Source organism: Eriocheir sinensis, chromosome 44 (genome assembly GCF_024679095.1).
Source record: "Eriocheir sinensis breed Jianghai 21 chromosome 44, ASM2467909v1, whole genome shotgun sequence".
Lineage (NCBI taxonomy): Eukaryota > Metazoa > Arthropoda > Malacostraca > Decapoda > Varunidae > Eriocheir > Eriocheir sinensis.
In genome coordinates, this window is record NC_066552.1 from 10,868,423 (window position 1) to 10,881,189 (window position 12,767).

At 42.8% G+C, this 12,767-nt stretch overlaps 1 protein-coding gene across 7 annotated transcripts in view; it reads right to left on the reverse strand.

The window, feature by feature from the left end:
- LOC126980470 (rho GTPase-activating protein 17-like) overlaps window positions 1-12,767 on the reverse strand; it is a 54,653-nt gene that overhangs the window by 3,637 nt on the left and 38,249 nt on the right. For 6 of the 7 annotated variants that reach the window (XM_050830398.1, XM_050830396.1, XM_050830399.1 and 3 more), the window contains 4 exons: window positions 10,829-11,770; window positions 5,535-5,657; window positions 2,926-3,069; window positions 1,724-1,810 (listed from right to left, as the gene is read on the reverse strand). In XM_050830398.1, the coding sequence (XP_050686355.1) occupies window positions 1,724-1,810; window positions 2,926-3,069; window positions 5,535-5,657; window positions 10,829-11,770 (1,296 nt within the window). The remainder of the gene's footprint in view (window positions 1-1,723; window positions 1,811-2,925; window positions 3,070-5,534; window positions 5,658-10,828; window positions 11,771-12,767) is intronic. The other variant, XM_050830394.1, reaches the window with a different exon arrangement.

Consider the following 12,767-nt stretch of genomic DNA (forward strand, 5'->3'; position numbering starts at 1 on the left):
AGATGGGGAGAAGTGTGGGACAGAGGGAGGCTACGTATATTATCTAAACATTACAAGCACAGGTGTAAATGGGTAGAGGAGGGGAGAAATGCCCTAAAATTACTTGTCTTACGCAATAGAGGCTTAAAATAGCAAACAAAGGTATAGATGGGGAGGAGTGTGATAGAAGGAGGCATAAACATCTTAACATCATATGCATTGATGTGGATGAGGAGGAGGAAGGGAAGAAAATATCAACATTACCTGTTTAGAACATAATATAAGAAGATAGATAAACAAAAGTATGTAGTAACAGATTTTTCTTTAAATACATACGAAACAATATTGGATGCTAAGGACTCGGCCTCTTTTTTTATATTTTGTAGCACTGAGTTTTTATTACTTCTATTTTTAAACATCTCTCCAATCATTGTGCCTCTATATTCTTATTTTGAGTTTAGTATGGCAAACATCTCCCTTATTTTTGGAAACAGTGATAAAAGAAAAGATTCATGCCTATTTCATATATCATGTCAAGCAAACTACTTCACAAACCTTCTATAGAATGTCAAGAACAGACAGACAGGGGAGAAAACAAGCATTAGCGAAGGAGGGAAGGAGGGAGTGATACAGGTAGGGAGCAACACCTTATAATTACCTCTAAGGACATAAATAATCATATAGTCAGTCATTAGTGCAGGTGGGGGGAGGGAGTGAAGGAGAGTGGGAAGGGCCGTAAAATTACCTGTCTTCCACATTAATAGTCTTACAATAACAGGTGTGAATAAGGAGAGGAGTGTGATAGAGTGACGTATACATTATCTTAACATTACAAGCGTTGGAGTGGATGGGGAGGAGGAAGGGAGGAATACATTAATTCTACATGTCTTACACAACAGAGTCTTAAAATAGCAAACAGAGGTGAAGATGGGAGGGGAGGAGAGTGTGGTGGAGAGAGATATAAATCATCTTAACGTTAAAAGCATTGGTGTGGATGAGGAGGAAAAATGGAGGAATACATTAACATTACCTGGTTAGAACATAAAATAAAAGATAGATAAATGAAAGAATGTGACAACAATAATAATTTCTTGAAACACATACGAAACAATTTTGCATACTAAGGACTCAAACTTCTTTTTCTTGTATATTGTAGCACTGAAACCCTATTATTTTTATTTTTATACATCTGTCCATTCACTTTGTCTTTTATTATTTTGCATACTAAGGACTCAAACGTCTTTTTCTTGTATATTGTAGCACTGAAACTCTAAATTCTTATTCTTATACATCTGTCCATTCACTTTGTCTTTTATTTTCATTTTGAGGTCGGAATGACAAAGTACTTCCCATTTTTTTGGCAACTGTGATAACAACAAAATGAAACCAGGACGAGTTAAAGGTTCAAACAGAGACATTTAGGGCTAGTATATTCAAAGACTCGTATCATCAAACGCTTCGGGCTCTTGTCACGATCATTTTCAAAGGCCGCAGAGGAGATACATCGGGTTGCCGTAAGTGTTTTTCCGTTCATGGGGCAGATTTCTTCCAAAACTACGGCCAGGGTCATGAAGCCACCCATGGAAATCCCTTCAACAACTTCTGCGAGAGCCTTTTTAAATATATGTGCTAATGTTTCTAAGCGTTTGATAATATCGGCCTTAAACATTCCAACCGACTCATTCAATACAGGAACACTTACCAACTCAATCATTACCGACTCATTCAATACTAGAACACTTACCACTGGCTTGTCCTGGAGGTGTTTCCCCTTCGCCACAAACTTCTCTGCCTCCGTCCCCTTCGTCCGCATCTTAACGGGATCGAACACCTGTAAACAAAGGGTTGGAACACAATCTTATCTCTGGGATTGGAGTCACCTTCCGGGCTAACTAACGCGATGGAGCATATGCTTAATTAATCCAACACCCAGAATATCTCCTTCAGAGTGACATAGTGCTGGTAAAAAAGTTAGAATCACAGTGTTTGGTAAATAAGTCTAGATGTGCAAAGTGCTATGTCGTTGTGTTTGCCAATTAAGCCATCCTGCAGGGATTGTCGCTTTATACAGTGTCCATAAGTTAAAATCATCGCAGTTTCTTGTTACATATTTAGTCTTGCAAGATTAATAAAGTTTCAGGTCAAAATTATCGTAGTTTCTTTGTTAAGTAAATTGTCGTGCAAGCTTTAATATAGGTTTCAGACCAAATTTATCATAGTTTTTTGTAATAATAAGGTTTGTCAGACTAATTAATTTGATGATCAGGTCAAAATGATTATAAATTCTTTGTAAACAATGTCTTGAGTGACTGATAAAGTTTTCAGCTCAAATTTATCGTACTTTTCTGATAAATAATTAGTTTTGCAAACTTAGAATAGTGTCCACAAGTTCAAGTGATCGTGGCGTTTGATGAATACTTCTAAACACTCAATCTACTGTCGTGTCCAAAGGTGCCAATCATGGAGGTAATAAGTAGTGCCAATCATATCACTGTTTGGTTAAGTTAATCTCACAGACAGAACAGTGACGGGTGCAACAATTATGCTGTTTAGTATACAACTGATATCTAAGTCCCAATATAGTGTCTACTGGTGCCGCGGGAGCCACCACACGGAGTCGTGGTGTGCTGGGCTGGGTCTCATTTTTTTTTTTTGGGGGGGGGAGGAGCATACGTGAGGTGCTTCAGTAGTATTATATCCCACAAACCTTCTGTAAATGCCAGCAAGGAGGTAGAAGAAGAGAAAGAGTTAGCTGAAGGACACATCTGATCAAGTCAACTATGAAATTAAATAAAGTAGAATAAGCAACACATTTTTTTAAAGATAACTGTAAAAATAAGTAAAGTAAGATAACCTAATGCGAGTTTTCTTTCGAAGCAAACTTAAAGCTAAATAGTACAGTTCAGTTAAAAGCTAAACGGTCAGAGTCAAGCCGTTCTTCCTTACCTTGCGCTTTTTGGCCTTGTTTTTTGACTTGGAGCAGATGGTCTCATGCTTCTCGATGCGGTCTGGAGCAAAGTTTCGGCCACAAATCTTGCAGCTCGCGAGGCCGGGCACAGGCTTGGGGCGCGGCGCCGCTGGGGTGGAGGACTGCAAAGAGGGGGAGGGATGAGGATGACGAGGACTTATTTTTCATACTGTACCCGACGTTAATTCCTTCCGTCTCTCTCACTTTTTCTTTCTTTCTTTCTTTATTCATTTTTCTTCTGTTTTTCCCAAGGGCCTTTTCACTATTGTTGAGGAGGTTTAGGGAAATGCTACAACCTTTTATATATATCTATGCAGTTTTATTTCTACTCGTGTTCAACCTATTTATGTTTTTTTTTATTACTCGTGACCAACTTATGTATCTGTGTAATCTTATTTTTTATTCGTGTTCAGCTTATTTGTGTGATTTTTTAAAACTTTTTTTACAGCAAGGGCAAGGGCAAGGGTAAGAAGCAAAAACAACAAAAAAGCCTGCTTGACGCTGCTCCAAGAAAAGAAAATAGAACGAGAGGCCAAAAGAGAGGTCAGTTTCGGGTGGAGAGGTGTCTTGATACTCTCCTCTTGAAAGAGTTCAAGTCGTAGGCAGGAGGAAATACAGACGAAGGAAGGCTGTTCCAGGGTTTACCAGCGAAAAGGATAAAATAATGAAGATGCTAGCTAACTCTTGCAGAAGCGATTTGGATAGAAGAGGGATTAGAAAGAAAGTCGTGCGCAGCAGGGCCGTGGGAGGGGGGGAGGCAGGCAGTTAGCAGAAGGGCAGTCGGCATGAAAATATCAATAGAAGATAGAAAGAGTTGCAGCATTGTGGCGGATTTAAGACTCTGCTGGTAAGAGGAGGGGAGTTGATGAGACAAAGAGCCTTTGACTCCACTCTGTCTAGTAGAGCTGTGTGTGTGGAGCCCCCCAACACATGAGATGCATACTCCATACGAGGACGGACAAGGCCTCTGTATATGGACAGCATCTATGCGGGTAAGATGAACTGGCAGAGTCGATACAGAAAGCCTAACTTGTGACTGACTTATTCACCTGTGTAGTTTTATTTCTGCACTTGTTTAACTGATCTCTCTCCCTATGTTACAGCTTTTTACTTCTGTTCTGAGGTACTTCAGTCACTATGATCGGCCTACATTAAAAAAAGGCTATTCATAAAAGTAGCTTATAGTGGATGTTCTTTCCTCTACAATGACTACTCAGGTTCCTCTTATCTTTGTTATTTGTTTAATCATTTTAATATTTATCTGTTTCTCTTCTTTTCCTTTTATCTTTATCGAACCCAAGCAGACTATTATTTATTTTTCACGAGCACCCAAACTGTCACAATCCACACGTGCACGAAAAGAAAAAAAAATATGAAAGCGCACTCGCAAAGGTAGTAATGAAGGGAGCAGAAAAAGGTGCACCGATAGTCAAGGTGTTTCAAGCCACAGCGACGTACCTTCTCAAACATTTTAGTGAATAGCTAAGAGCACGTGAAGGTTCCAGGTAAGATGGAAAGGTAAAGGGTATGCTATTAGTCTGGTTTCTTAAGTCACACCCTAATAAAGAGGTAAAAAAGGTACAACATTGGGATAATTAATACATAAGAATAGGAAATATAAATTAAGTATTATTTTCTCTTGTCTTACTGTGGCAATGGACACAAAAAACTACTTAAATCTTCTTGGATACTAAAATTACCACTAATATTACCTCTTCTCTTCCTCATTCGAATGCTATTTTTGTTTCTGCTTTGAGGCTTAAGGTAAGAGTACTGTAATTCTTCACCTGTATTCTCTCTAAGCAAATTACACTTTTCTCCTTTACTTTGTCTCTTTTACTGTTTGGAGTTTAAGAAAATTCTATCCTAAATTCATTGACTGTAAGAAGCTTTAAGAAATAAAGCAACTCTTTCCTCTCTAAGTCATTTACACCTTTTCTCTTTTACTTTGTCCTTTACTCTGCGGGTTTCAAGATGACATTTTTACTTATTTTCCTTGACGTTAAGAAGCCATAACACAAATAGTAAGCCATTCCTCTCTTAGCCAATAATACCTTTTCTCTTTTACTTCGTTTACTATGTCTCTTTACTCTGAGTGGCTCAAGTGAAGAGTATTACTTGTATTCCTTGACTCCACGAAAGCACTAACACACAAAAGTCCAAACACGTTACACCCCCGAGTTCTTAAATCTAAATCCGTACATATTTTCTCTCCTAGGCACTTCGTTTCTTTATTCTGCGTGGCTCAAGAAGGCACCACTACTTACTTTCCTTGCCCTCACGAAGCCCTAACACACACTACAACCCTTGCCTCTCTAAGCCATTACACCTTTTCTCTCTTACGTACATTGTCTCTTTACTCTGCAGTGCTCAAGATGACAATATCACGTGTTTTCCCTAACCATAAGAAGCATTCAGACGCACTATAACCCTTTCTGTATACCTTCAGCCTGATTAATGTATGCCTCCTACTTTCTCTCTATCTTAGAACCCAGAACCTTACACATAAGAGGCTCTAAGACTAACTACAACCCTTTATCAACATACATATAGACACACAGCCTAGAGCCGCGCCCAGTCTACGTACCTTGGTGGGCTTGGGTGCCGGGGCGGGTTTGGTGGCTTTGAGGGGCTTGGCGGGTGCCGTGGAGGGGGAGGCGCGGAAGCTTCTTACCTGCGTGATGGGCGGACCTTCAAAGCGTGCCTTGCTCTGGAAAACAGCAGGTGCGCGCTAAATGTACAGGTACAGGTGAGATCTATACACGTCAGAGCCATAGAATAGATGAGTTTGGCCGTATTGTGTTGTTGGCGCCATATTGTTATCAAAGGAGGCGCACGAAATTCAAATGGATACTGATAAAATAATGTTCTTTTTATGCTCCAGATATGGTCAGGGCCTTGAAGTACCAGGTACCTAGAGCACACACACAAATAGTGTACCAGTACCAAATTGAATTTCTCGTGGCTTTTCTGGTAACAACATGGCGTCTGTGATGAACGTGGCCAAACCTTCCTGTTCTATTACTCTGGTACACATGAGGGAAAGTTTAGGTGTGCACATTACATATACAGGTCCGGCTGTGTCCTATATATAATTACAGGTGTCTGCAATACATATATAGGTACAGGTGCGTTCTATACTCATAAAGTTCAGGTGTGCACGTTATATAAACAGGTACGGCTGTGTTCTATATAAAATTACAGGTGTGCTATAAACAGACAGATTAAGTGAGTCTTGTAATTATCAAAAAGTACAAGTGTTAAGTGATATGGTTGTGAGGTCCTCATCATAACTATTGTCATTATACAAAATTGTGCCAAACTAGCTTAAAAGAAGTGGAAATAAGGTGGTATCATTATCATTAATATTAGTTATGAGTTAGCAAAATACATTGATAAATTGCAAACTACTGGGAGCAACTACTTGTGCAACTGTTCCTCGAGTTGGATGAAGTACACCAAGAAACGAAATACTGAACATGGCAAAAATGAAAGATGAAATTGCAACTATCAACATTACATTAGACTAAACTTTCATGCATGTATTCAACTCTTCTCTCTCTCTCTCTCTCTCTCTCTCTCTCTCTCTCTCTCTCTCTCTCTCTCTCTCTCTCTCTCTCTCTCTCTCTCTCTCTCTCTCTCTCTCTCTCTCTCTCTCTCTCTCTCTCTCTCTCTCTCTCTCTCCATAACTTCACACGCACACGCACGCGGCCTCGCAGCACCCTCAACCCTTCCATTAGCCGCAGAACACGGTCATAAGGTCGCACTGAACCGCCTCATTCCACTGCCACGTAACTGCCTCAGACCACAGGAGAAGGAGGAGGAGGAGGGAATGAGGGCAAGGACGATGAACTAATGCTACAACGGGAGGAAAAGGGGAATAATAAAGGAAATAGAATGACGAATAAAGAGAAAAAGAAAAAAGAAAATGAAGATAAACGGAATTCACAAACTTTAAAACGAGAAAAATAACAGTAACACTACTACTACTACTACTACTACTACTACTACTACTACTATTACTATTGCTATTACTATTACTACTACTACTACTAATAATAATAATAATAACAACAGCAACAATAACAGCAATGCGAAGAAACGAAGAATAAAAAAAAAAATCGAACAAGAAACCACATATACATATACACAAACACGTACATACACACATACACACACACACACACACACACTATACTCACCGGAGCACAACCCATCACACGTACACAACCTGTTTTCTTTACGGCCACAACCAGTCGGCGACAGGAAGGAGCGAGAGAGCGAACAGGAACCAAACGGGACTGCCTATCGCGGCACCCATATAGTAGTAGTAGTAGTAGTAGTAGTAGTAGTAGTAGTAGTAGGTGATGTTCTTATACCGTTTTTATACTGTTTCTCTTGTGATGTCGCTTTCCTGACTCGTTTTAATCGTGTTCAGTTCCCGTCGTGTTCCAGTCTTCCTTCCTCCTTGACAGCTACCCCACACACTAACTCTCTCTCTCTCTCCCTCTCTCTCTTTCTCTCTCTCTCTCCACGTGGTGTTCTCGTTTTCTGGATTAGCCTTTTTTCTGGTTTTCTTCGTCACGTGAATGTTATTTTTACCCTCCTGGTCACCGCCTCGTCCTTGCCTTCTGTTTGTGCATTCCACCGCTTTGCTCTTGGTGTTTACGTTATTATTTTCTTCCCTTGAGGTAATTGGTCTGATAAGAGGGGTGATGGGACTAATCTCTTTTGTTGTTTCTTTTTTCCTTCGTTCTTTCTGTTGTCTTGATCTTTTTCCTTCTTTCTTACAACGGTTTTGTTCTTTTTCTTGCTCACTTTCTTTCGTTTTTTTCTCTTTATTTCTTCCTTATTTCAATGGTCTTGTTCTGTTTTTTCTCTCAGTGTTCTTGATCTTTTTCTCTCTTCCGTTCCTTCTCTCTATGATATTGTCTTTCTCTCGTTCGCTTTTCTCTTGGTGTTCACTTTTTTTATCTTGTTTATTCTACGAAAATTAGACGATGTTTTTTCTTCAATGTCTGTCTGCTTCTCCACAGATTATGTAAAGGAACTGTATTTTCATTTTTCCTGATTCTTTGTGCGTGAAAAGTCTGCTGTGGTTTTCATGTAATAAAAAAAACAAGTATGAAACTAGTATATACGTAACTTTCATGTGGTTAGGACTTTGGCAATGATTGCACGATTTTCTCTTTGCTCAGCCTTTTATGCAACTCATTTATGTCATGGTTCCTTTATGAATTATACCGAGAAAAAGAGGCATATGTGTGTGTGTGTGTGTGTGTGTGTGTGTGTGTGTGTGTGTGTGTGTGTTCCGCCTACTCTCTCTCTCTCTCTCTCTCTCTCTCTCTCTCTCTCTCTCTCTCTCTCTCTCTCTCTCTCTCTCTCTCTCTCTCTCTCTCTCTCTCTCTCTCTCTCTCTCTCTCTCTCTCTCTCTCTCTCTCTCTCTCTCTCTCTCTCTCTCTCACGTCACCTGTTGTCCTGGTCACGCTGAACGAAACGTAAAGGCGAAACGTGAACCAGCCAGTCGCTTCGTCACAATGTATCGGCCAGGGGAAGGAAGGAAACGTTTCGCTCTTTGCTTTTCGTTGATTCGTTACGTGAGTTGACTTCTTCATCTACCCCGTACGTAACATGATTAGGAGGAGGAGGAGGAGGAGGAGGAGGAGGAAGAAGACGACGACGAGGAAGAGGAGGAGGACGAGGTGGAGAGGAGGACGAGGAGGAAGAGAAGGACAATGAGGAGGAAGATAAACGAGGAGCAAAAAAAAGGAGAGGAAGATTAATTAAGAGGAGAACGTGTAAGGAGAATATATGTAAGAGGATATTAATGAGGTGGAAGAGGAAAACGAAGCAGAGAAGTAAGAGAAAGAGAAGCAGGAGAAAGCGATAAAGAGGAAGAACACAAGAAAGATACGAGAAAGTGAAGGAATATAAAAAAGGAAAAGGATAAGAAAGAAGAATAAGGAAAATAGAAGGATAGAGGGAGAAGGGGGAGGAAGGAAACGAGGAAGAATCAAGAATAGTGAAAAATAAGACTGTGAACGAGGAGAAACGAAAGAGGGACAGGATGAACAGGTGACATTGATGGAAGGAAGAAAGAAACCATGGAAAGAAAAAGTGCTGATGATGATGATGATGACAGTGGGAAGAGGGGATGAGGGGCGGTCGTTGACACACACAGACACACACAAACACACACACACGAACTCGAACACCTGGCCCACACCTGCCCGCACACCTGCCTCGTTGATTGCCGGCAGTTGCACACCTTTATCGATCATTTCTGTAACGAAGATTTTTACTCGACTAAGTTTATTGCTGTACCGCGGGAGGTGAGGCTTTTCTGTCGTTGTTGTTGTTGTTATTGTTGTTGTTGCTGTTGTTGTTGTTGTTGTTGTTGTTCTGGTTATGTATAAATCCAAGTATATCCTAATTGATAACCACTATTTGTTTACTCTCAAAGATTTGCGTACTCTACTGTCAATAATATGTACGATAGTTCTGAGCTCCAGTCCGTTTGTGAGTTAGTTTGTTTGTTAGTTATTTAGTTATATAATTAAGTAGATATTTAGCCACATCCTTTATTGAGTTAGGTAATTCTTTTTTTTTTGTTTGTTGGTTAGTTTGGTGGTTAGAAAGTTAATTATATATAGTTTGATTAATCGGTTTGTCAGGTGGCCAGTCAGTCAGTTTGGTAGATAGTTATTTCAGTTAGTTAGTCAATCATTTAGTTATACATGCCACACGTTCTGCGTTCTCGTCTTCAACCGTCTGTCAGTCAGCAAAAGCAGTGCACACACCCACACTCACACACGCACGTTTGATTCTCCGTTGAGCAAACACCACCACCACTCTGCTAACACACGCTGAGGCAGACTGAAGAACCCAAGCCGTGTTTGGTGTGTGTTTCCAGCGGTGACACACACACACACACACACACACACACACACGCACACGCACATAGATAAACGAGATACATACATTAACACCCGTATAGATAAGGGTCGTTACACAAACACACACACACACACACACACACACACACACACACACACAGTTGCCCTTAAATGTGTTCCCCAAAATTGTCAAAAAAATATTAAAAACCAACTAAGATTTCAAAAATCATCTACCAATATTACCCACACGTGTCATAGGTAAGCAGTCATGTGTGTCAGGTAAGGCAATCGCTCGTGTACAGGTGAGGTAACGAAGATTAATTGAGCCCCAAAACACTACGTGACACCTGCCCCGGTGACGCCAGATCGCTATGGTGACTTAACAACAGTGTGTGTGTGTGTGTGTGTGTGTACCGACCGAAGAGCACCTAGCAACGAATACGTAAATTATCTTCTTTTTCTTCTTCTTCTTCTGCTTCTGTTAATTCTTTTTTTTTTCTTCTGTTATTTCTTCTTTCTTAATTTTTCTTCTTCTCTTCTCTTACCTCCTCCTCCTCTTATTCCTCCTTCTTCTCCTCCTCCTCCTTCTCCTCCTCCTCTTCCTCCTTCTCCTCGCATGTGTTTGGTTCCAGGAATTATTGCAGTGAGTGAATGAATAAACAAGAGGCGATAATAATGGGGAACAGAGGACTAACAGGAAAACTTGGAGTCAACACACACACACACACACACACACACACACACACACACACACACACACACGCATACACACACACACACACACACACACATACACACACCGAGGGGGAAAACAACGAAACATGGAATCAAGAACCATCATGCAACACCTATGAACGAGTCCGTCTCCATCTCTTTACCTGCAGGAGTCGCCGGTTGGGGAGCACTCTTAGGTTAGGCTGCCCGTACTGGGGGAAGGGGGGTTAGGCTGCCTACTGGGGGGGCGGCATGACCTAGGATGACCTACCTTGGAAGAGGTGTCGTTCTCGTTGGAGAAGGCGGAGTCGGCGTCGTCTTCGTCAGGAGGCGAGGGCTGCCTGACGGGGCGGGTCTGTCGTGGGGGCTGGCGGGGCGGGGGCGACGGCCGCTGTCTGGGGGGAGGCTGGGGTCTGGTGGAGGCCCTGGTGGTGGTGGGCGGGGGCGTGGTGCGGACGGGTGAGGTGAGGGCGGGCGGGGGAGCGGGCGAGGCGCCTCGGGAGGGCGGGCCGCGGAAGCCAAAGCGATTGAGGTTTGAGGGCGAGGGCGAGGGTGCGGGGGAGGGGTCCCTGGAGGGCCCGCGGCTGTACACGCCGCTACTGCTGCTGCTGAGGCGCCCGTTGTAGTTTTGGTTGGCGTCGAGCAGCGAGGACGTGGACTTGTGATGTTGTAGCGAGCGGCCCGCCGGGGGTCTGAGGGCGCGTGCCGGGGACCTTGGCTCCCCGCCGGCGTAACTGCTGTTGGAGTTGCTGAAGGCGTTGCTGTTGATGTTGTTGTTGTTGACGCTGTTTTGGAAGGCTGCGTGGCTGCGGGAGCGACGCATCGCCTCGGGGTCATAGTTCGCCTTACCGCGGTCCACACTCACGCCGCGAGTCCGCACCACGCCCTTTACCGGCTTCACGGGAGGCCGCCCGCCCGCACCGACATTGCCGCCGCCGCCGTTCCTGACTGGGTCCAGTGGGTAGCTCTTGTCGCGGCCGACGGGGCTGGTGCCGAAGCCGTTGGTGCGCCGCTCCTGGAACAGTTTCCTGACGCGTCCCTGGCCTCCGAAGGACGAGTTGAGCGACGAGAGCGAGGAGAGGGAGGAGGAGAGCGTGGAGGCCGAGGACTTGGTGACCCTCTTGATGGTGCCCTCCTGCTCCTCCTCCCTCCGCGCCGCCATCTGCAGCAGCCGTGACTCCTTGTCCAACATGAGCTGCTCACGGAGCCGCGCCTGAAACACATACAAAGGGACAAATCAGCACAGCGCAACACAGCACCACACAGCACACTTAGTCCAATGTAACGTGCTAAATAAGCCCCACCCACGACAACCAAACAACCAAACATAGGTTCTAGTAGTAGTTCCCAGCATCCACCAATCACATGTACCCGGCCGTGGAGGGGTGGGGGGAGGTGTTCTTGCATGTGGTATAAGGAGAATACTAATGAACCCTCCACGTATTCAAGGCAGAAACAATTATTTACCATCTGTTTTCCTTCCCATCCCTGAATCCATAATCTCCACTCAAAATGTTCAGTCGTATTCGCAATAAGAAAAAAAACGGCTACTCAATTTGTCCTATCATTAACTATATATATTTTCAAAGGTAGTGTCCCTCCGTCCTGGAAAATTTAATGTTTATCTATGTATCTATCAACCTATATACTATCAATCTATCTATCTATCTATCTATATCTGTCGATCTATCTATCTATCTATATAACTATCTATCCTTCAATCTATCTTGGTGTCGAATCCCGAGGGCGCGGGGTGTCATGGAGCGCCACCCAACCCTCTCCCCCGCAGTCCGCAGCAATTCCTTCTCGTATCCTTCTCCTGTTAATGTTTCAGGAAGGCGTAAAACAGTAGAAGGCGGACCACGTGCTCCACCTGGTCCTGCTACTTACGGCTGTTACCCACTGTTGTTACCTAACCACTGCACGCCACGTAACCCAACACCCTATCATTACATTCTTGGACACCCCGAAAAAAAAGGTAAGAAGAAGAAAAGAAAGACAGTGTGAGACAAAAATAAGGAAACAACACGAATGATAGAAGAATATAAAGAAAAGAGAGGACTGATAACTAAAAAGAGGAAAGATTAGAATGAAAAACAGGAAACACGAATCATATAAAGAAAACAAGTAAAAAAAGAACAAAAAGAAATCTAAAAAAACTAAATAAAAAAGGGAAAAAGTAGGACAGAAAAAAAAAAAACAGAAAGCAC